General features: G+C 44.4%; 1 protein-coding gene across 1 annotated transcript; it reads left to right on the forward strand.

Annotated features, from left to right (window-relative positions):
- Positions 1 to 22,307: 22,307 nt before the first annotated feature.
- LOC120837643 (general transcription factor II-I repeat domain-containing protein 2) lies at positions 22,308 to 23,081 on the forward strand. The gene has a single exon (XM_040207151.1). It carries the CDS (start codon positions 22,308 to 22,310, stop codon positions 23,079 to 23,081), a length of 774 nt encoding a protein of 257 aa, XP_040063085.1.
- Positions 23,082 to 25,186: the final 2,105 nt, after the last annotated feature.

Consider the following 25,186-nt stretch of genomic DNA (forward strand, 5'->3'; position numbering starts at 1 on the left):
AACTTTCTGCAGGTGTCCTATCATCGCTGAACCAATCACAAACGACAAAGACCCAGTGATTTGCGCGTTGTAGTCTGTTTGATTGGCCCCATTACCTCGTAGCATCTGCTGCCTCTGGACTTTAGCTGAAACGAAGTGTAGTGACTATGATACCGTATTTACCCCAGTAATAGCCGCACTGTTTATTAAGAAAACTTGAGAGTTCGCTTTTCCGCGGAGCACCGGCTTGTCAATCACCGCGATCGACAGCATGATTCCAGCGGCTTACAGGATAGAGATAACGTCTTCGTGTGACGATACCATCTGTGAAGAGTGCATTTGTATGGAGAATCGTGTTCTCGGTCTAGTTATTCGCTATGTTATTTATGCGCAACGCGATGATTGGTTCAATCTGTGTTCTGTGGGAAAGCAGACGCAAGGGCCTTGTTCATAAACAGTGCGGCTATTACTCGAGTAAATATGGTACATTGCAGTTGCAGAAAAGTGCTCTAATGTTTACCCGCTTGTTTTTTATACCCCGTATAGACTGTCCATTTAATGTCAGTTCCATCGAATGACATTTGTGTGATCGGCGAATAGGCTCGCGATCTGTCGCGCGTATGGCTTGCCCTACGCCCCGAGTGCCGCGCGCTTATTAGCCGATCGCCCAAATGTCTTTCGATGGAAATGACATTACCTAAGTTGCAAGTCTGATAGGGGTATTAGAATGATGACGCCGGGGACCCTATGCTACACGGTGGGACCAAGTGGAACCAATGGAGCGGAACAACGCCGTCTGCTGCGATTGGTGAGCGCCGCGCCACTGACCAATCACAGCAGACGGCCTTGTCACGGTCCCTTGGTCCCGCTTGGTCCCGCAGCCGCTTAGTCCCGCGTAAAAACATGGGACCAGTGACGCCAATTTAGCAGACTTTCCACTAAATCTGACAGATGTTATATTTTTTCGGACGAGGAAAAAATTAGTCTAGCGGCTAGCGGATTTCTTCGCGGGCCATTTTCATACATGTCGGATTTCTAGCGGGTGCTTCACGCAGTGCGCCAACTCAAAATTGTACTTCGAAACAAAATATTCGAGTCCTCTAAAGAAACACCGAATTTAAACCGGTGCAACAAGCGACCGGAATCCCTCCTCCCCTACTGAACAGACAAGCGACTTCAGAACGGTGATTGCTTTCTACGCAAGACAAAGCGGACAAGCTGCAAGGCACCCGAGCGGTGGACTCGGCGCGCCCCATAAAGAAATAAAAAAAATGCAAAACCAGTGGAGCAAAAGCACCCTCGTTAACGGTAGCCAATACCTCCAACGCAGCCCTTCTGGTGTGAAGTTCACTGTGGTGGCGAAAACCCGTTCGCCATGATGGCTGGCTTGCCACGTCGATGCTGGTGATGCCTTGCTCAAATGCCGAAGTAGAGAGGACGTTTAGTCAGCTTAAAGACCGACGTACAGAATCGTCTTCTGCCGGGCAGAAATCTGGTTCCCAGCTTCCTTCTCTAGATTCCTTCTTGCACACTTCACTCCACCTCTCCCTACAGGAACAACTGAGCTACACCACTCAGAAAGGAGAAGGGTCTCCCCCTTTCTCGAATGGAAAAGGGGAATTGAGGGAGCGTTTCCTCCTTTCTGGTTGTTGGTCGGTCTTCAACATAGTAAAATCCAAACTGAGTGACAAGCTGAAGCCGGAAACAACCAGCGCCATCCTCGTTGTAAGAGCAGGGCTGAAGCTGCACAAGGAAAGTTGTTTTGATTACGAACTTTCTATGACGGTGTTACGTGCAGTCGGTACATCTGCAACGCATGTGCAGCCAGGTCCCCTTCTTGGTCACTCAACAAGTACCAGCGGTCCTGTGGTGATGATGTCAGACGACGTCAACCTTGACAAAGACTTCTTCTATATGTCTTTCTGTGATGTGCGAGTTATTTTAGCCTGACCTGTGATTAGGTAGACGACAACCGCGGCACAGAAGCCTCGAGTATTCTAGTTATTCTCTCTCGAAGACACTTCTATGTTATTTGAGACCTCAGTTTTGAGGAGCTTTTAAGAATGATACAGGTTTAAATCATACAAAAATTCATTGTTTTTTTGTTTTGTTTTTAATAGGTTGTGGTGGAAAATTTAGCGGATGTGTTTTAGAATTTGGCGGATTTCTTGTTGTTTTTTAGCGGATGTCTGATGCCTAACGATGGCAACACTGGGCGTAAGGAATCATTTCAAGTCATTTTGTGAAACAACGTCTTCGCTTTGCTTTCGAGCGCGTGAATGGGCGTCTTTTGGTTTGTCCCCTTCGCTTTGACCAGTGGAATGGTGCCGTATTATCAATTGCAAGCATGGCACCCCAACTGCTGCCCCATGCGTGCAAGCAAGTGAAGCGTGCGCTTGAACCTATAGCTTTGGCAAGCTTGAAATTGCACGGGCTTTCCGGCACGAGCCGAGACATGGCGGTGGCTGCAGTCGCCTTGCTTACAATCGGCTGTCTATTGGCGACATGTGCGATCGAAAGCGCCGCTGTGGTCAACCTTCCACGATTGGCCGAATGCTGACTCTGACGTCAGCAAAGGATTACGCATCGACAGAAATAAGTGAAATGTAAGAACTTCAATTTTGACGGTGGTGGCAATGTTGGTTATAGAGCGCAATGACTTCGAGCTTCCACCATGCTTATTACAAACACCATCGAACTTGTTGTTCACAAGGTAATGACGTCACAAAAGGTAACCATACGAGGGCGCAACCAAAACATATCGCCGCTAATAGGGTTACGTTATTTATTGTATTTTCGTTTTCAATTATCTCGTCCCGTTGGCATCGGGTACCAAAGAGTGGCATCAACTTTAAGGCACGCTGTGTGACAGTGCCTCACTACTGTCTTTTACGTGGGTGTGAGCAGGTGTTATAAGTAGCGGTCATTCAAAAGTTCTAAATGATATATATATATATATATATATATATATATATATATATATATATATATATATATATATATATATATATATATATATATATATAAAGAGAGAGAGGAAGGTTTTTTCATGAGAAATTTGGGGGAAATGGGAAGATTGGTATTTCTGAACGCAGTAATTTTCATATCATCATGTAATCACCAAAATATGGGATACTGACGGTTTCCGAAATCGTTTTACACGACTGTATAGATGCCTCGTGAGACCCTGCGGCGCTCAAATACCCGAGTCACACTAGGGCGACCAACAGAAACAATCGACACTGACGAGCCACGCAATGAGAAACAACCGGCACGCGCAGCAGGCACGCGATGGTACCTTTGGCAGGCTTGCAGTCCCTTGGTGCTCGTGAAGTAAGCACCAATTATTGCAAACCTGACAAAGACACTTTCGCGTGCATGCGGCACGTTTCGAAGCTTGTCGGTGTCGGTTGTTAATGTTTTTCGCTCTAGGGCTCCGGCTTAGTATCGCGATACATTTTAAAAACTTAATGAAACTGTAAACGTAAATCTAACGAAAATAAAAGCGCGGGACTTACTGGGCATCCGTCTGCATTAATCCCTACACGTCTTCCATCTTTTATTTCCTGGATAAAGTATAATACCTTGCGATACCTACAAACTGCTTGTTTTTTTTTGTTTTTTTGCCCGTAGCGAGCTATTGATAGAATGCGAAAGTACCCGAATATTTCAACCTCAGACTCACAACGTAAAAGTTGTTTTCTGAAAAAAAGATCGACGGTTCCCCCAGTATCGTGAAAAATACAGTGGAATCACAAATTGCGACGCAGCACCAAGATTGGTGCGCGGCGCTGTATCGCATAGAAAACATCACGTGCAAGGTCTATACCTGTACTCGTTCCCACGTCGATAAACAACTAAGTTTTCCGCGTATTAATTCAGAAACTGAGCGAAGTAGTTTTCTTTTTTTAAAGTTTTGGTTGTTTGGAAAAGAAACAACGCTTTTGATTCTTTAAACGTTTACGCCTTGGTAAAATATAACGTATAGTTAATCCAAAAAATGGGCCTACATAAATCATAATTCAACAAATGATGGCTCGGCGAGGAGCCGGAGATTTTATTTTTATTTTTTATTATGTTTCTCGAGTTCAATACGAGTATAACTTTTCTCAAACTTTATTTGACAGAATGAAACCGCCGTCGGGAGTTGTAAAACAAAGAAACTAACAAACACTTGAACTACCTCAGCCAAGTGTGCACTCCTCTGCTCGAGCTCGCATTTTAGCCTCGGGGTCGCTAAACTCGTCAAGCACAACTCTGTGCCCGAAGTTTGTGGAACGCGCTAATTGGACTCTCGCGACGCTGACGTCGAGTCGAGCGAGGTGTCAATCATTCGAACGCTCATTTCTTTGAGAGAGGCAGATCGTAGCGAAGTTCATCGAGGCGCGCGTTCGGCGCGTGAGGGGCGCGAGGAGCCCGCTGATTGAACGGCTTCGCCGATGACGTAGCGCCCATTCGTCCCTACATCCCTACACCGCGCTAAACTGAATGCTCTGCAGCATGTCCCTAGGCGGCCTGCTGACGCTCAAAAACCTTCAGAAGTTTGTGTAAAAAAAAAACCTCGTTGGTCGAAGTTGTCGCTGACGTCAAAGTGACGTTCCCGAACTTTGCGAGAGCCGTGCTTTGAGCTCGAGATCTTCGCTTCGGATCAAGGCGAAGTTAAACTTTGCCAGCACGGCGGTGCCGTACGCTGCGGCCGAGCTTATCTTGCGTCACCGTCGGCGTCACTACTGAGACCACCGGGGACGCCTTTCAACTCCCCGACGACGATTTTCAGCGACAGTACCGGCTATCGAAAGCCGTTGTGCGTTGTCTCTGCCACGAGCTTCATTCGGCGCCCGGACTTCCAGGCGGCGGACAATCGCGTCTACCATGACCGTGGAACAAGTTCTCTGCGCGCTCCGGTTCTTCGGAACCAGTAGCTTTCAAGGCATGGTGGCTACTGACAAGCACCTGTCAGTCTCCCACATGACTGTGAGCCGGGCTGTCAGAGATTTTGCGGCCGCCATCGTTTTCTACTTTTTTTTTTCTTTTTTGTAGTATCCGAAGAGGTACTAATAAGCTGGTATACAATTCAGAATGTTGGGAAACAAACAAGAACCGGGGTAATTCATGGGTAGGGCCGAGTCTCCCGGCCGCCGGCAGAATTATTTCCCCGAAATTCTACTGGCAGTCGTCACTCATTGCCGGTCAAATCAGTTCATCGAACGACGTGTTATCGACAGATCGTTTCATCGGCACGCGATGTAATCGCATGAAAGAGATTTTCTTCCGTTAGAGGTATATACACATTAAACATTTTCACACCTTTATACATCTAAGTGGGGTGTCCCATAACTAACACCTTATAAGTGTAGCGATGGACATTATAAAAGATATGTAAACCTCACACCTTTGAAAATGTGTGATTTTTTAAACGTTTCTTAAAACGTGTAATAATGCACTACATCTTTTCATAAAGATGTAAAACTACAATACCCCTTCTCGCCAGGCACGTAGCCAGGGGAAGGGGGGGGGGCATAATGCCCCCCCCCGAAATCTTCCATTTTGCTGGGGCCTCCTCTCCCCCCTTCCCCTCATCGAGCACTTTATCATGGGCGCCCCCCCCCCCCCCCCCCTTAAACAAAATTTTGGCTAAGTGCCTGCTTCTCGTCAAGGTGTAATTACCACAGTACATTTCTTTTTTGGGGTGTACACAGTGGCCCGGGTCCCAATAAAATGACTGAACAAGTAAATTACACAAACGAGTCGCCGAAACAGCACGTTCCTTCTTGGCGAGTGTCGAGGCAATTTCGGCCGAAAACCGGCTTCAATATTGGTCGGATGTACGTTTTTGCGCCTCGTCCCGACATCCGGCAGGTATGGGTGTACTGATCCAAATAAACAATTTATGTCTAATAGCACTGGCACCACTGATTTCTTAGGAGGCTAGATCGCGGATAGAGGCCTGTATTGTTGGGGTCGAGCGGCACCACCGGCAGTCATCGCTTGACACGATCTTATGCATGCTATAGGAGAAACGGGAAAACTCAATTTTATTACATTAGTAGGTTGTTCGCTACCATTAAACTTCTATCGTGTTTCCGCAAATAACAGTTAATATTGTGGGCAAGAATATTAAACGCGTTTGAATACCAATCTGGTTTAACTAAATGCTGTGTGGTTGAGGGTCGAGGGCGACTTTGATGCGCGGAACTGTGATGTGTTTAATGAGACAAGGGCTACCGAGAGCTATTGTGGAGTCATCCGTGATTTCGCAGTCATCAAAGCTCAGCAAACGACAAGTTAGAAAACCTTTACTGGGGACATACGCATCGTTTTAACCGCTTGTACATAGTACTTCATGGTGAAAGCTTTTTCTTCATGGTGAGGGCTTTTGTGACAAACTGAAACTCGGAGAGTGCCGTTCAGTCGCTGAACGTGACATTTATTTAGCAACCGAATCAAGCGACGTCGGTAAAGTCAATGGTGCTCCCGTTGATTTTTTTTTTTTTTTTGATCGATGTTCAAACGTTTGACGAATGTCTATTTGATCTCCAAGAACCTGACATAATCATCGCAGCACGTCATAAAATGCTCGCCCTCGAGCACCGCGTACAAACTTCCAATTTTTGCGTGTTTCTCTCTTAGAGTTGCGTGTATTGCCTCATGGTGTAATAGGCCAAAACAACAAGGACGAAAACGAAGGGAGAACTAGACAGGACGCGGCGTATTGCCTGTCGTCAAGCAATGGCTGCCGGTGAGGCCAGTGACAGGCTCCCGATTGGCGATCCAGACTTGCACTGTGAGAGTTCTAATGCATTACACCCGCGGAGTGCTGCACGGAGAACAGGCTCCGAACGAACTTGCCGAATGCACCGAGTGCAGACTGATGCTGTCGCCATAGATGTCGTAGAAAAGTACCGACCTCGAGCCGAAACTAGCGCGTTTTTGTTCGACGTGATGGGTAGGAATGCGAGAGTGCCAGTCGCTGCCATCGTTTATCTATAAACATTGGTTGATGCAACGTGAAACTTATATTTGCAATGACTTCCAATTACGCAACTCGGCTGTCAGAGATATCTACAGACGGTGTACGTTTCCGAAACCAGCTGACTACAAAACAGCATGCACTTGAAAAAATTCATGGCACTGTACGCGCAAGAGCTTGGTTCGTTTTAAGCATAGTATTATGAGTGAACAACTGAAAGGATACGGCTTAAATCTAGTTCTTTGGAACATCTAGCAATACGTTTCGTAAGACTTTTTATTTCCCTGGTGAAGGCATTGAGACGAGAGCTTTCTCAAAATAAAATATAACGGGGCAAGATAGCTGTTGTTCAAATATGACTTTGCTTGAGTCTCGGGCAACGTCTCCATGTTTAGCCTTCCCGGACGCTGAGTGAATGCGTCATAGGTTTCTTCTCTGGGAGCTTTGTCGAAAAATGTTCCACTTTTCACCCATACACAAATGATGCTAGATCTCGCGGCCTCTGTGGTTGTCCTGGGCCTTTCATTACACACTGGTAGGTTTCAGCGTCTGTACAGCTACAAAACGACTCAAATTTTGCAAATAAAACAAGGTCCGTCGATTCCTCACATCGTGAAATAGCAGACGCTTACAATTCAAGCTCGCGTTTGAGTTTGCGGCCCGCGGGACGCGATTTCGAGCAGAAAACCAACTTTTTCTTTCAGTTCCGCTGTGCGAATGCCACATCGTAGCAGACGAACTCTCGTCGTCTGCTCTCGCTCCTTGTATGGGCGAAGCATGACGGGATTGTCGGCACTAGAGAACTCAAAGACAGCGTACAGCGAGCGGCGTGAACGCTCGCCTCCCCGCGCTCTCTCGTGCTCTCGTGCAGCGTCTAGGGATCGTGGGGGATTTTTCGTCAAAAGTTGCGAAGTTGAGCGCGCAGGGAGGAGGAAACTTTGCGGCGTTCTTTTGGTCACTCCCCCCGCTACGTCAAAAAGCGAAGAATGTTTTGCTCCACGAGTTTAGCTGGTAGTTGAGCGACGCTCTATGTTTGATCGCGTGGTATAATCCGCGTGAAGGGAGTAATTCGGATGTTCGAGCAAGACGTTCAGCTGATGACACTCTTGTCGAGTCAGAGAGGAGACAAGCGCTGCGTGAGCCCTCGCCTCGGCTGGCCAGTCGGTGTTTTGTTCTCTCTTTCTGAGGTACGAACCGAAAATGGTTACGTGCTATTCATAAAAACGGTTACGTGCTATCCTCTGTATATATAAAAAAGTGTTTTGTTCTGCGGGAAGGGGGATACATCAGGAAAGTAGCATTGCACTGAGTAAACAAAAGGAATCCCAGCAAACGACGAGGCTCGGAATACGATTGTACTTCTAAAACACAAGTGAGCAGGAGCAATGAAAAAGTGACACGTCTTGGTCATTGTTGCCGTGCAGATCGCAGTTTTAAAGTCTAATCGGAATCTCAGCATAATCATAAAGAAACTATGCCCTTTTCTTATTTTTTTTTTTAGGCAGTCAGGGACTACGTCAAATGTTTCCGTGGTTCGCATCAATCGGTAATCTGCGTGCTCTCAAAAATAAAAAAGAAAAAAAAATTAATAAACGCGCACTTTTTTCTTTTTTTAGCGTGATTTTTGGGAACAATTGTGGCCACGACTGTTGGCTGGTATCTTATTGAGCAAAGCCTTCTCGACAACTAAACAACAACACTAAAACTTTAAAACGCTGTACTGTAAAACAGAACGTGCCTAATAGATTTTTTTTTTTTTTTTTTTTTACTTTGTTTAATGCACAACCCGCCATATAATCACTGAGAGTTTAATAAACGCAGGGCGTGGCTTATCACGCTTCTAGCTTCGGGATTGGTACTTCGGCGTCCTTATCGCCTCATGGCGCGCTCTGACTGGCTGTAGAGCAATAATTAATGAGATGCACGGGACTCCGCCACGCCCTGCTTTCCTTAAGCCGTCGGTGACAATAAAAAATGGCAAACCTCTACCTTCAAAGTCCTGTATTGCATGAAATGCCTTATGGGGAATTGGTGAGGGAATTGGTATGTCACGTGACGTTTATTTTCCCACTAAATTTAGCGGGGAAGCTGAATGGTTGTATAGGCCACGTGACGTCAGGCCACGCGACGTCGACTTCCCCCGCTAAATTCAGCGGGGAAACTAGATTGGTGTCTAGGCCACGTGGCGCGAATATTCCCGCTAAATTTAGCGGGTAAGTGAATTGGTGCATTGGTCAGGTGGCGTCAATGCTCCACTAAATTTAGCGGGCAAAATGAATTGATGTTTTGGCCACAAGACGAGAATTTTCCCGCTCCACTTAAGGGAAAGACTGAGTTGACATACAGGTCACGCGCCGTTGATTTCCCCACGTCACGTGACGCCACTTTCCCGTCACATCTAGCGGGGAAACTAAATTGGTGTATAGGAAGTATTCACTAGCGGCCATAGTTGTGTGCGCGACTGCTGAGCGCGTGCTGCTGGCGAGCTTCCACGGTTCTTTTGCAACGTGCATTCCACACCATCAGGATTGCCGGCCTTAGCAGCCTATTAATGTGGGCTTGTTCTGAGCGTGCGCTCTAGACAGCACCCACAAATATGGCGCCCAGTGAATACTCCTTATAGGTCACGTCACCTACTTTTTTCGCTATATTTGGCGGGGAAACTGAATTGGAATGCATGTCCTTCGACGTCAAGTCACGTGACGTCAAAGTCACGTGACGTAAATTTAGCTGAGAAACTGCATTCGTGTATAGGTCTCGTGATATCGAATTCCCCGCTATATTTAGCGGGAAATGCGCGGACGGACCGACGGACGGACGAAAATTGGGATTCATTCTGGGTAGCGTTTTTGGTAGCGCTAGAAAGCATGTCATAATTTGAAAAAAAAAAAAAAATATTTTTTTTTCACTTGCATTTTTAAGCTATAGTTTTTCCCACAGCCCATGCGCCCACTAAGATGCAACTTTTCAGATGACTGCGAAGCATGACGCTGCCTGCTGGCGAGAACGAGCACAAAATCAGCTTGGGCTCGCCTGTTTCTCGCTGGGAATCTGCAACAGGGAGGTGAGAGGCTTGATGTACAGCCTGTCCGGGTTTGCTCGGAACACCGCCATACTTTGGAACAGGCTCAGGTCCACCACACTCGAGTTCTCCAGCTGCAAGCACGTCAAGTTACATGTGTGGTAAAGTTAAAGACATATAGGGACGAAAAATAAAATGCTAAGCACCGTCTATGTTGATAATCTTTTTTTTTTTTTTTTTACTGTCTTTAGGATATACTTTAGATACGTCCTTTTAGGGCGCCCACAAAGTCAGGCACGTAGCCAGGGGGGAGGCCCATGCCCCCCCCCCCCGAAATCTTCCATTTTGCATGGGTCCTCCTCTCCCCATCCCCCTCATACAGCATTTTGTCATGGGTGGGCCTCCCCCGAAACAAAAACCTGGCTACGTGCCTGCACAAAGTTCATAACAGCATCCAGGTGATTTCTCTTAAGACTTTTCAAACTCGCTGGTTATGTACAGCCTGGATGATCAGAATTACCAAAAGATAACATAATCATTGAGATCCTTGGTCATTCCGCTTTTTGGGTAAGTGGCAAGAAACTGTTCGAAACAACAACAAAAACCCAGAAAGTAGATTATCACGCTTACCTAATGAAAAATTTGTAAGTAAAAAAATACTTTTCATCACCTTCAACCTACTTATAAAGAAATACGCAGAAGCCATTTTTGCTCAGTCGTGAATACGTCTGCTTGGTAGTTTCCTTTTAGTTCATTGCCTGCTAAACATATCTGGCATGTTTATAATTTCCGCCGATCAGTGCAAAATTACTCCAAATCAAGACGTTGTAATGAGCGCTTGACCAATCGCAATTGCCGTCACCGGGGACGCTTTTGGCCCGCGCACGTCAGCGGTAGTTGTCCGAACCTGGTGCGCCATGCAGCGCTGCACGTTGTTCTCCTGGACGTAGGTGTGCACGAGCACGGCAAGCATGAGGTTGATGAGGTACGCCGAGCCGAACATCACCGTGCACAGGAAGAGCGGGAAGCAGGCCGGCCCCACCGACTCCAGCAACTACACAGGAACAAGCTCGTCAGTATTCCATTCTGCGTTTCCTTACAGGCGCGCCCGTGATTTTGTTGTATCTATACTCTAAAAAATCTGGAGCTAGCTTCTACGTTTCCACAAAGCACCTTGGAAAGCCAATCTCGGAAATCTACGAGAGACTCCGGTGATGGACGAGGTTAATAATTTGTTTAGACCAAAAAAAAAAAACAAAAAAAAACAGTATGTACTGTCACAATGAGCACGACGAAAAAGGCGGTGTAACTGCGCAAACAAGTTTTCTTTTTGTAGCATGTAAACTAACGTTTTTAAGGCATTTTAGACGGCGCGCAAAAATTGGTTTCCTAATGTGTTGCGCTACGATCTACTACACTGGTGCAGGCAGGTAGTAAAATTTTATACTAAAGGATTTTTAAAAAAAACTTGGTTAAAAAAACGAAAACAGAAACCTGTTCTGCGCGACCTACGGACCTACGCCGCCACTTCCCTGACGATCCACGCATAGTGAAAAGTGCTGCCGACAGATGGCGTACGCCGCGTTGAGGGAGGGCCGACAGATTCGGGTTACCATAGCAGAGGAAACTGCAAAATAACCCGTTACGCACGGTGCTATTTCAGTACAGCGTACGCCATCTGTTGGCTCTACCTCTCACTACTACGTGTGCATCGTCTGCGATGTAGCGGCCTAAATTGTCGAGAAAAAGTATGTTCTCGTTTTTTTTCTTTGCTTTTGAACGAGGCAAGCTCACTATTTGATTTTTTTTAAAATTTGTTTTAAACTTCCATTTCCTGCTTGCACTTCGATAATGTAAGTTGCTGCGCAATACGTTGAGAAGCCGATTTTTGCAGGCTGTTTAAAGTGCCTTAAAAGCATTAGTTTAAGCACATGATCAGGCTGGTCATTCACCGAGTTCCCTTGATAAATTGCAGGCATTGACACGCCACTGTGCTTTGCGGGAAAGTAGGCGTTGCAGAGTTCTTAAAGTGTGCAGTCACTGACGGCGTGAGAATTGAAGGGCGTAGTGAGAACCGAGAGTTTTATTATCACTTCACAACCAATACGATTGCAATACTAGTTGATAAGAACGTCAAGGAACCAATCGCGAAGAACCTATCCCAACAATTACGAGAATTGTTAGGATAGCAAACCATGCTGTGCGTTTTTGAGCTGGCCATATTCAACAAAGCATCCAGGAATTCTCAACGAGAAGGGAGAAAGGGGTAGCTCTCCAGACGCTAGCGGAGCAATCTTCAACGGCACGACGATTGTTTTCTAACTTTGCTAGCCATCGATCGGTGGTGATAAAGCACGGTGTAACGTTTCGGAAAGTGTGTTATTTCGGAGAACATTTTTCGCAAGGGAGTCCAATCTGTTTCGTCAGCGGAAAAGAATACACGCTTCGCAGAAGATGTGCATGGCCGGGCGCCGTCGTAACCGACCTTCAGTTTTTGTTTCCTCTTATCGCTCTATCATTACCACGGCCAGAGATAGGCTATTATTGCCATTTTAGATATGACTTTGTTCCTCTCTCCACAGCATTGGCCCCGTGAAAGCTCGTCAGAGCCCGCTTTAGTGGCTCGGTATCTCGGTAAGACAAAAGAAGGTCACCAAACTCGTATAACAATGATATTTGACTTTTTGTCGGAAACATGTTGACGCCTTGATGACTCTGCTTACTTTCTTTTAACTTTGGCTTCCTGTTTCTTCGTTAAACAGAAAGATTGTTGATTTTGTGTTGAAATTTTTCTTATGACTTTCTTGAGCCTGATTTGAAAGAAAAGCTGTTAGCTTTCTATTAACTCTATATTGATGGTTTCTGCTGACTTTCTGCTGACAATAATCAGAAAAACTGCAAAGGTTGTTTACTTCGTGTTGAAAATGTTCAGTTGACTCTGTAGCCAGTGTCAATAGAAAAGGTATACATACTTTCTGTCAACATTCTATTGAAGATAGTACAGCTTTACTATATGTCAAAAGTCGCTAAGCCATTAATAATCTGTTGCGAGGCGAGAGGGAGGAGCTTCAGTTGGTCCCACCTCCAGCGCGAGCCTTCTACCCTTGACAACGCTTCGGCGTTTCGCGCACCTCGAGCGCCCGCGCGCAGTCAAAGCACGGCGGAAGGCAAGGAGCGCGTGCTGGAGGCCAGGCGTTCGAGAGACACGCCCTTCCGGTCTAACTTGGTGAGTACAGTATTTTAATGCGAAAGCATTAACTGTCTCAGGGAGCGAGGTGACGTCACCAGTCTGAAGCGCGAAAACGGCAGATAGTGAGATGGTGTATGCATTGGATCTTCGGTGGCTCCGATGTTAGCAGAAATCTATCTTAACACCTTAGATAGTAGCGTAAGTGAAACACTTAAAGAAAATAACTTGAATAGTTGCATTGTTAAAAGGTACGTGGATGATATTTTTATTTGCGCTTTTCGAGAGAATGAGGCTCAGGTTTTGGAATCGATAATAAAAAGAGCAGCTCCGGAGCTTAGGTTTACAACTAAAAAACCTGAAAATGGGATCCTGCAGTTTCTAGATTTACGAGTACATGTCGAAGAAGGTCTTTGTTGGGAATACGGGAAAAAAGCCGGAAAACCTGTGTTAAGTAGAAAGAGTTGTCACTCCAAGTCGGTTAAAGCAGGGGTAGTTAAGTCCTTAGTAACAAACGCGTTGGGTAAATCATGCGCTCATTTTATGAGTAGTGCTGTGAAAGAACAGTGGAGGAGGCTAGAATCTGCAGGTTATGAAGAAGAATTCATTAAAAGACAATTAGAACTGAAATTTAACAACGAACCACGGGAAAAGGAAGCAAGAAAGAAGATAGCAGTAATCCCGTATTTCCACGGGATCTCCCACAACCTAAAGGCTCTCGCAAAAAAGTTCGGCGTGGACGTAGTTTTTTCTTCAGATTTAAAATTGAGCAGGTTGACGCCCTTTCTGTCGGACCACAAGGGTTGTCAGAAGGCCCATCGGGAACCTTCAGTTCCTTGCAAAGAGAGTGTAGTATATGAGATTCCGTTGACATGTGGATTTAGGTACGTGGGACAAACTTCAAGATGCCTTAATGACAGGTTACTAGAACACCAGAGAAATGTACGCACGCATGCGCCGAACTCCGAAATAGCAAAGCACATAGAGGAATGCAATAATTGTAATGCGCATTGGTCAGAGACAGAAGTTCTGCATAAAGAGCGAAATGACATTAAGAGGGTCATTAAAGAAACAATAAGAATAAGTTCTATCGGAAACTGCATAAGCCAAGCATCGATGCAACTTGGACGCAACTCCAAAAAGTTTCTCAGACTTTGAACGAACGCATTCGGTTTACGAGAAGAAGGTGGGGGAGAGACAATGTATATGTGTATATACATCTAAAAATGTTTTTTTTTTTTTTTTTGTTCTTGTGATTGCGATTTCGAGATCACTTGGGTGTGTTTTCCCAAAGAAAAAAAAGAGAAGGAAGGAAGGAAAAAAAAGTGTTTTTTTGTGGCTTCTTTTTGTCTGGGTGCGTCGCCACGGTTTAGAGGCCACCTGTGTGTTTTTTGTTTTTTTGTGCGCTTTGACGCGACTGTTAGGATAATTCGGGACATATCTCTGTGAAGGTCACTGCGATGATCTGCAGTGTCCCATTGTTAAGTCCTCGTCTCATGTGTGGGTTGTTTTGTATCTTTTGTATCCATCCGGTTTGAAATGTCTGCAACAAAGGAGTTTATCTGTAGAGTGTGGTTGGGAAAAAGTTCCGTGGGTACTTAAAGGCTGTTTAAGAAATAAACCAGTTAGCTGAGTTTGAGACGTTCTCTGTGTCTGTTCCTTCTACTGAAAGTTCTTCCGATTTCTTCCACCGCAGTCTCAGGTGTAATACGACATGATTAGCTACCACCAGCTCGCCTGCACTCTCACTGTCTTTTCACAGATAGTTTCCTTCGGTTTTATTGGCTGCGCTCGTCAGTTTCACGACTTCTCACCTCATGGCTCTGCGTGTCCATTAGCGCGGAGCGTCCAAGGTCAAGAGGGGAGCACACGCGCCGACCGGCGACGAAGAGTACGCAGCAGACGAAAAATGGAGCGGACGAGCGGCTTGCATGCTTTCGCATTCACGACTCATAAGAAACGCTTAGGTGTACCTCGATCTTTTTTATTGACCCTATTAAGCTAGTTAACCAGTAAAGAAAAGAAAAAGAACGATATTGGAGTGGAGCAACTTCCTTGACTCGCTTTGCCCTGAGTGGTGCTATGCAGAGAAGCGATAATATTCTCTCTAGGAGCCGTCTTTGTGGATGTTGTTTTAGTGAGTACGCCGAATTATTTATGATTTGTTTTACCAAGAAATATTCCACAAACTTCGAAACATTGTTTTCCATCTGACAAACTCCTGAGAAGGAGATCGGTTACTTCGAACCTTAATAAATCCTGAGGTCGTCACCGACCAAATGATTACCTTTAATATGTAGGCTGTGTAAGGCTCTGGAGCAGTCAACAGAAGAATTATTCTTAATCCGTTACAAGTAACGAAATTACTTTTAATCCCTTAGATTTATCAGCAATTTTGTAAGGAAATAATTATATATTTTAGAAAGTAATTGTAAAGTAATTTCCTTACTTTTTTACGCAAGGGAATGGTTGTAATCCGTTATGTTTTTTTCATTCGCGCAGAAAAAATGCGAAATTCCTAACTAGTGACAAAAAAAAAAGTCGTAAAGAATACACATTACATTTTTTTTGTAAGGTAAGTTTTACCACAATCACACTATCACCTGCAGTTACAAAACGCAAGGCCTGACATTCTTTAGATGCTCACAGTCTTTCTCCACGTTACCTAAAACCTCAACAATGCTTTTTTTTTTTTGCAAGCTGAAGTTTGTTAGCATGCTCGTACACAACGAAGTGGGAAGCACACTGATACAAAGAACCGAACTCTCTGTGCAAACAATATTAGGCAAACTTCCGAGTTCAAAGTGTTTCCTTGCAACAAAAAATAAATACAAAAAAACGTTAAAGTGCATGCGAGCTGCAGATGTAGTCATCTGTGCGTGTCTTTTCTTTTTGTCTCTTCAGCCTTTCTTTCGTTCCGTCTGGTCGAGAGAGAGAGAGAGCAGATGGCTTCTTTGTATCAACCTCAGGGACCAAGATAATGTACACTGGGGAGAAAAGCGAAGTTCGGTGGAGCCGTAGTTAGGACGCGGCGTCTTAATGAGCCAACAGGATTTAGATGACGTTTTGCGTGTCGAACGGGTAGGGGAGGTCTGGCAAACGCGTTGTTTTCTAGACACTCAGTCGCACGTTTAGGTAGGAGCACCTATTTGGGAAAAGGTGGACTGAAAGGATGCTTAGTGCTGCGGGTGACATCTTCCCATAAAAACAAGGTAAAATGCTCGATAAGACTTTCTGAGAGCCAGATGGTGCTCAAAGTCACAAAAGTGTGAGTTGCGGCAACAATAAACACTTCCATAACACTTTTGTCTCGTTTCTTACCCTAGGACAGTAAGGTAAAGAAAGTAACGGATTACTTTTTTGAAGTAACGGTCACTTACTTTTATAGAAGTGTAATTGAAACTGTAATTAGTCCTATTTGGCCATGGGTAATTGTAAATGTAATTCCTTACTTTTTTTTAGTAACGTGCACAAGTCTGCTAAATAGAAGTGCTTCATGGGGGTTGTGTTTGTGATTGTTTTTTATGCGTATATTGGGGGGGGGGGGGGTGTGTTTAGTGCATTCAAATTGCACAAAGACACCATAGCTTACCAAAATAAAAAATAATAAATTCCGCGATCTTTTTTTCTTTACGTTATCTTTAAGGCAGCTTATGTGGAGCAGAGTGAAAAGTTATATTAAGCCTCCAAAACTTTTTTGAATGAATAGCTAAGGTGTAAAACTTCTTTTAAAAACGGTTGTAGCATTTCAATTGAAAAGCTACAGAAGAAGCGCATCTTGAATGCGACAAAATGTCTGTTGACTTTTTATTACATAGTAGGCCAATATTCGAAAGAATGTCCACAGAAAAGTAAGGCGAAGTAAAATTGAAAGCTGTTGACATTTCATGTCCCCTGATGACTGTTTCAACAGCCTTTCAACAAAAAAGCAACAGTTCTTTTTTTTTTTTTGGTAAGGAATGGCAGTTGTATTCTGGAGCGTGCGCAGATCGTCCACATTTGGAAGCCACCAGACGCCCGTCAAGATTGGCCAAACAATCATGGCACTAATGCGCTGCACCGTTTAACCTTTCTTGAGACCACGGCCCACACGACTCAGTGTAGCCCATAAAACTGTGACAAAAAGTGCATCGTCGCTGCGCACATCGTCTCCATGCGTTTGCAGTCACTCGCTAGACCAGTCACGCGAGTAAAAAAAAGAAAACGCCGCAACATGTAGCAAACGAGTAAACGAAGGTACCAGAAAAAAAAGGAGGGAAAACTGCCATCGCCTGTCCTCTCATATTATTATTCATTGGACATCGTCGAAACCAGCATTAATCTGCTTAGTTCCCTGTTTTATTCATCATTGTCCTGCAGCGCCATCAGGCGTTATCGCAGGGGGCGAATAAACTCTGAAAAAACATTTCTGAATTCGCGGCACACACAATCGCACTGGGCAAGGCATTCCACTCCTTAATTGTTTTAACAAAAAAAGAATTTTTGCCCAATTCCGTCCTGGTGCGGTATTCTCTAATCTTATGAATGTGGTCTTTTCTTTTTGAGATATAATTTGGTGGTAATAAGTAAAATGAGCTATTAATGCCAGTTTTATTGTTATAAATGTTGTATAAAAACTTCAAGCGCAAATTTCTTCGTCTTAGTGCCAATGTAGACCATCCCAGTTCTTTTATCATGTCGGTTACACTCTCAAAGCGGCCGTACCGCACCAAAACGAAACGAGCGGCACAACTCTGAATTCTTTCTAAAGCATCAATGTGGTTTTGCTGAGAAGGATCCCAAACGGTGCAGGCGTACTCTAGCACTGGGCGCACATAAGATAGATAGGCGAGCTCTTTGATAGATTTAGTTGATTTTCTTAAATTTCGTTTTAAAAAACCAAGCGCTCTGCCGGCCCTCATAACAACGTCGTTAATGTGTGCGTTCCAGGTGCAGTCAGCTGACAGAGTGACGCCAAGATATTTAACTGTTTGCTGTTTTGTTACGGTTTCATTATTCAGTTGGTAACATGTTTCAACTTTTGTTTTGGTTTTGCGGGTAAAACTAACATGGGCACATTTTTTAACGTTTAACTCCATCTTCCACTTTTTACACCATTGCTCTATTCGATTCAGATCACACTGCAGCCGCGTGGAACTTCCCTCGTCTGTTATGCATGTATAAACAACACAATCATCGGCAAACAATCGTACCTGTGAATTAACACCGTCATTAATATCACTAACAAATATCAGAAACAACAATGGACCCAAAACGGACCCCTGTGGTACACCAGATGTTACCATAACAGTATTTGAAGTTTTACCATTTAAAACAACACGCTGAAGACGTGATGACAAATATGCTTTTATCCAATTTAGGATAGTCGTGTCAAAATTCATGTGCTCTAATTTGTATAATAATAGTTCCATAGTTCCATATCTGGGTAACTAACGGCGCTAACGGTATGCTAAAATTCCCTCGCGTTCAAGTGTATATTGTGTGTACTGTGCCGCGTCTATCGCAAATGCTCGGCATTTCTTATTATTTTCTTTAGCCTTCCGTCCTGCGTGTATATGCCAATGTTCTTACGCGCTTTCATTTATTCATGTTGAGTCTTCTGGGTCCCATTATGTGTAATGTCATAATTTTTCTAGATATTGGTTTTCGAGATAAAGTACATATTTTCATCCACCTTAGAATCTTTTTCTTGTATTATTACTATTTATCTCCTAATTTTGCGTGTATATGCTTACCTAAGATTATGTATTTAGTTTTTCCTCGTTTATATTTGCTTATTTATTTTCCGGACCTGGAGACTGCGACATATTCCCGCCATCCGGTCCCTTAGCCAAAACAGTTTGGAGACCCCTGTTCTCGGGTTACGAGCGTGACTCAAGATTGCTAAAGCGTCGCACAAAGCCTTGGTTAAGAAAAGTGACGACACCGATCGTTCATCCTCCTCCAGAGCGCATGCGCTCTTATTTGTCTTCGTTTGGTCGCATTTGCGTGGTAATTTTAATGTTCGAGATGGGAATCGGAATCTTTCCTATGATTGGATTACTTTTTCGTCTAGGGAGAGGATTTGAGTGTGCGACGGGGCGGTCGCCCAAGCAACTCTGATACTTTGAGCAAGCCAGGGACGTGAAAGGTCTCTGGGTGGCACAATCTACTTGATGGGCCACTGATCCAAAAGAAAAAAAAAATCAAGTGCGTTACGCGACTCCACAACAAATGAACGACCATAGTGCTGCTTCCTGTAGTAGTGGTATCGTTCCAAGTGTTCGGTTTTAATCATTGAGGGAAGCCCGTAAGCGCATGCCGAATTCATTTCTCGGAATTCGGGTTTAAACAAAAAAATCAGTATTTCGGAGTAACTGAGCGTAATTACTTAACTTTTGTGTGTGTGTGTGTGTGTTATTTTTTTTTGTGGTTGTTCCACTCACAAACAACAATAGGAGGGGTGACATTGTGACTCACTTCGTTATTGACTCGACAGCTATCTTCGGGATCGTCCTATTTTATGCTGGGTAGGACTAGGGTACAGCACGGTGCCAAACGCAACCATTTGTTTCAATATGCGCCCAATGCCGATAAAACGACAAGCAAAGGGAATACTTTATAAGGTTTTTGGTTAAATAGAGATACCGACATATCACTGAAAAAATCTCGGAAAAAGTTATATAAGTATATAATCACCGGAACATCGGAAACTTAACTTTCCAAATAGAAACCGACACAAGAACGCCACGCTTGAAAAAATAATTATAGTAGAATACGAAAACCAAACCCTAGTTCGCGAAGTGCCCGTGACACCGGGTCCTGTCATTAACGAATGAATTGAGCAGAACAACGGAAAAAAGAAAAGTTTTTGGTGAAACACGAAGTCTGCAATGTAACTATCAATATGACGTTGCAGGGTCCCTACGGGACCCTGCAATGTCGTCTCTAAGTCGAAACGTTTCGGTAGGGAACCGTCGTTTACCCCACTTAGACCTCAGTGATTAATATTCTGAAGGCTTGGACATCGCTAGCAACAAACCCAACCGAACAGTGCACGAAATTCGGAACGCTGAGAGAATTGTTTTAAGTTACACCTTTTTAAGAAAACAAGGTGGTATCCACTGTGCGTGAATCGTGCATATGCCATCGTTGAAAACATGCACAATTTATGCGCGCTGAATATCCTCTAGGCGCTGTTTGTTTTTCAGAGCATGGTGCGAGAGTAAATGCTAGTTTGTTTTTCGCGCATGTACAGATGTACAAAAAATTAACCATAATCGTACAAAATTCGGAACGTGTGAAAATTGGTTTATGATATTTTTTTTTTTAAACTATAGTGTTTCCTTGAAATAAATAAGATGCGTCATTCTTAATTTCGTGTGTGAAACTTCTGTGCAATAAATATCAATCAAAAAATTGGGTTCGTTAAAAAAAAAAGCCGTAGAATTCTTTTTTTTTTTTTGCATTTTAAAATATGCTTGATTCACGCATAGTTCTTTCGCAAGGTTCTTCCCGCCTTTACCCCCCATTCACACTGGAAGCGGATCCGTGTTCGCGAAGCGGTTGCGAAAGCGGTTGTATAAAGATCCAGTGCAATTGCACGCGCATTTGATGTCATCAAGTGCGCGTGCAATTGTACTGAATCCTTATACAACCGCGTTCGCAACCGCTTTGCGAACGCGGATCCGCTTCCAGTGTGAATGAGCCCTTAGAGCGCATGGGCTCGACAGACGAGAGTGAAGCATTCGAACTGCCCGTATCCTTCTCACCATTGTTTTTTACGCCCTTAATTTTAGTTTTTTCCTACCGTAAATTTGTTCTTGGTTTCTTTACTTTTTTCTTCTTTTTTAAATGCAACTTTTCAGCTCAAAGAAAGGTAATGTTTGAGATTTAGTTTTCCTAGACTTATTTTAAACAGGTTTCAGCTCATCAATATTAAAGAGATCGTTGACAACGTCGACTTCCTGTCCAAAACCGGTTCCGCGGCAGCCTTGAAGTAAGCACTGAACGCCTTTCTTTTTCGTTTTTTTTTCTATTAATATTATCTTCCAGGATATACACATCTCTCACCTCGGCCAAACGCCATTCAGAATGATCATCAGAGTTAATTGGGGGGCTAGTTGGTTGAACATCTAGACGGTGGTTTTGAAAGCGCAAAAGACTGAGAAGAGAAGGAGCGCTCTGCCTGTCCCCTCCTTCTCTTCTTAGTCTTTTGCGCTTTCAAAACCACCGTCTAGAACAGGGGTGGCCAAACCGCGGCTCGCGAGCCGCATGCGGCTCTTTGCTGGTCCAAGTGCGGCTCGCGGATCCCTCATAAGGGTACCCCCCCCCCCCCCCCCCCCGGCCGGCCCGCCCGCCCTCCCGCCACTTTCCTTCTTTCTTACCTGGGGAAAGAAGGACATTTTTTCCTCCTTTCCCAGGAAAAAAAGAAAATGTTTCAGAATAAAAAAAAAAAAAACAGCTAGCTTGCACTTTGGCAGCTTTGTGCCACCATAGGTACGGTCGAACCGCATTTCACTCGTATCTTTCCTCAGATCCTGTTCCTTTCATTGTTTGAGAGCGTTTGCTGGACCCTAGGGGGAAATGCATCAGCGACTGGGATTGTCAAACGATGCATGCACTTTGGCTTGGGGTCGAGGAAATGTTCTGTCTCGCGGCCTTTGTTACTTGCCGGTGATACTTGCCCCCTTGAGATAATGGATCTTCGCCCATATCGTTTATTGTTGAGGGTCGCGGAAGCCCGGGTTGACCTCATTCATAGCTTCCACTAGTCACGGGTGTTATGTTCAAGTTCACAAAGGACCGAGAACATTCTCATTATTTTTACCGGTTTACAGTTGTAACCCGCAGGCTGCTTTGTTCTACTTTCGGGGAGGGGGAGAAGGGGGTGACTAGCCAGCGGTTAGTGAAGGCGTGTCTAAAACACTTGTATGGAAGGGCAAAACGTTTGCTGTATCAAGGTCGTGCTTCGATTGGAAAAGCAGTCATGTGCATACGGATGATAAAAAAAGTTCTAAATGACTGTCTGCATTTCATGCGAGGAGGTCATCATTTTTCCAGCTGCCTCTACGGTGTTCTACCTGCTCTGTCGAGACAAGAAGTTAACTTTTGCCCACGTCTAACCACCCTTGGCGAAGTTGTGACGAGGCTCTGCGGACGTCGTCGCAATGGCTACCAACAAGAAACGCAAGTACGAAGATGAACATCGGACATTCCTTCTTGAGTGGGAGGAATATTTCGCCTTCACTGAGAAAAACGGTAAGCCCCTCTGCCTCATCTGCAATGCAGCAATTTCGCACCACAAGGCAAGCAATGTTAGACGGCATTATGAGACCAATCACAAAACCTTTTCTCGGGACTATCCAGCTTCATCTGATTTGAGAAAAGTCAAACTGGCCCAGCTCAAATCGCGACTTCAGAATCAGCAGTGCTTGATGAAGACCTTCACCAAGGAATCTGACGAAGCAGCCGAAGCAAGCTTTGCAATCGCGTGGAACATTGCTCGTACCAAGCGAGCTTACTCGGAAGGAGAATTTGTGAAGACTAACATCTCCGACGTCGTGGCATTGTTGGATCCAAACAACAAGAATCTTCAAAGGTTGGTGAACCAAGTCCCAGTTTCACGACATTCGGTCGAAAGGCGCATTTCACAGCTAAGCGCCGACGTCGTCGACAAGCTTCAAGAGGGCCTAAACAGCTGCAAAGCATTCAGCTTAGCCCTTGATGAATCTACGGATATACAAGACAAGCCACAGCTTGCAATCTTCGTCCGTTATGTCTCATCCGACGAAAGCGTGAGAGAAGAGCTTCTGGACATGGTTGCCCTCAAGGAAACCACTCGCGGTGTTGACATTAAGAATGCATTGTTAACAACGTTAGAGAGGCCAGGATTGGGAGACATTTGCTTTAGTTCCCCCAGGAACTCCCAGATGGCGCGATGAGCGGACTACAAGTAACTACAAGCGAAGAAGCGGGAAGCGGGGTCGGACGCGCTGAGCCGATGATCGCCGCTAGGCACCCTTCGTCTTCCCCTTCCTTCTCCCCTCGAATTGAGAGAGAAGTTTGCGGGTGGGGTGGGCGGTGGTCAACTGGGTCGGCTGGTCGTGCGGTCCAGCCGTCGGGCACAGGAGCACATCGCTTCAAAAAGAAGGTGTTCTAAGCAACCAGCCGCTTACTGTTTCTGGCAGGGATTTTTTTTTTTTTTTTGCTGATGTTGAAAAAGAATATTACTTTTATTTGATATAGGTCCGTCAGCTCTGACAAACTTATATTTTCCTAATTTAAAGGCAAATAATGCGTGCCTAACAACACAAAACTTCAAACATATCATAACAACATTGACTTTCGAGTGTATCGGTCTGAAGATCAAGATGCAGTATGGTTGTTTCCGAATATATGCGTATATGCTTACGCATGTAACCTGGATTTGCAACTAAAACGCAAGACCTTCTTACTCAGATTTTCAGGGGCCGCACTTGAAATATCCGACTCCGAAAGCTTTGCAAACTAAGCATGTGTTTTGTATAGAGAACACTAGTAATGTCGGTGCTATTATACTGCATAAAGAGGCCAATGAATAACGTTCTTGTTAGAGGGGTACTAAAGATTCTACTGAACGTGGATTCATCGGATAACTTATTAATCGCTTAACGCTGTTTTATTCATGTTCAGGTTAGGAAATTTATAATCGTTACAATTTCAAAGCGGATTTTTAGGCCTTCGCTGTGAATATTATATGAGCTTATCAGATTCACGTCTCAACATTAAAAGAACTAGCTTTGCCCCCTTTATCACGCGCTACAAATTGTGATGTCCTGATGACCACTACGTAGTTTCCATGAGCACAAAATTTTAGCATTTATTCTATTCACATTTCATTCTTCTGGATGGAAGTAAACAATCAAAACTCGTAATTAGCTTCTAAGGGGGAAAAAAAACAAAAAAAACATTCGCACATAAAAAGAAAGTTTTACATCTGAATTTTACAGTTGCGACCGCTGAAGTTGAAGAAAACTTTCTGATACGCGGTCAGTTATCCAAAACTAAGACGCGAGTTTGCCTAATTGTTTTTCTTCCAGGATGAAAAGCAGTTTGCTGTAAAGAAAAGAAAGAAAAACAAGACACAACGCTTTTTTGCGACCTTTAGGGTTACATTGTCCTCAACCTACTTTCCTACGGGACAGAAACAAAGCAAACCCCTTCCTTATGCTTGCAAACAGCTAACAGCTAATATGCCTTGTGAAGCCTATAAAAGGGTAACGGCTAGTCCGACTAAAGAGCTAACAACAATCCTGTATTGTGACGACTGAACGTAACATATGAATATGATATTGAAAAAAAAAAACGTTATGTACCTTGGGGTGGCGTTTGAACAGAGGGAGAAGGGACGGGTTCGATAGCCCGCCCCTCTCCTCCTATAAAAATTGCAAAAATTCGAAGTAAACAATGCGATGAGGGGCCAGAAAAACGCTCTCGACTCGCCTAACACGTACACACACATTATCACCACCGTCAATGGCCGTTGCCACTGTCACCCCTGATATGGAAGCCGGGTAATTCAGACTTGGTAGGGCGCCTCCCCCCTCCCCCCTCCCCCCTCCCCACACACACACATAGATACACCCCTCTTTCTCCCTCCCCTTTAAATAATATCGAGACAACTATGTGAATATGTAGGCCCAGGAAGTTTTTACATGTTCGACATCAAATGGAGTGCTACCAAGTGTCTAACCACGCCTTGTGTTAACGACACAAGCGAGTTTAGAAACTTGCCGGTGTCGTTCGACGTTTTCGGTCTACGATCTATGTCGACGTGTTTGATCTACGACATATGTACTTCGAAAATAACACCCCCAATGTTTTAAAGGAACTTACTAGTTCGACAGGAGAGGAGTTCACGAAATATCGCATGGAAGGTCACAATACTTAGTTTTGGGGCGAAAGAAGAGAGCTTTCGGTTTATTGTCACTTATTTTTAGATTATTTGAACTAGCCCAAGTTTCTAAGTTTTTTATGGTGTCATTAGCTATGCCCACGACTTCCCTGC

This window comes from Ixodes scapularis, unplaced genomic scaffold (genome assembly GCF_016920785.2).
Source record: "Ixodes scapularis isolate PalLabHiFi unplaced genomic scaffold, ASM1692078v2 PGA_scaffold5__190_contigs__length_132052651, whole genome shotgun sequence".
Taxonomy (NCBI): domain Eukaryota; kingdom Metazoa; phylum Arthropoda; class Arachnida; order Ixodida; family Ixodidae; genus Ixodes; species Ixodes scapularis.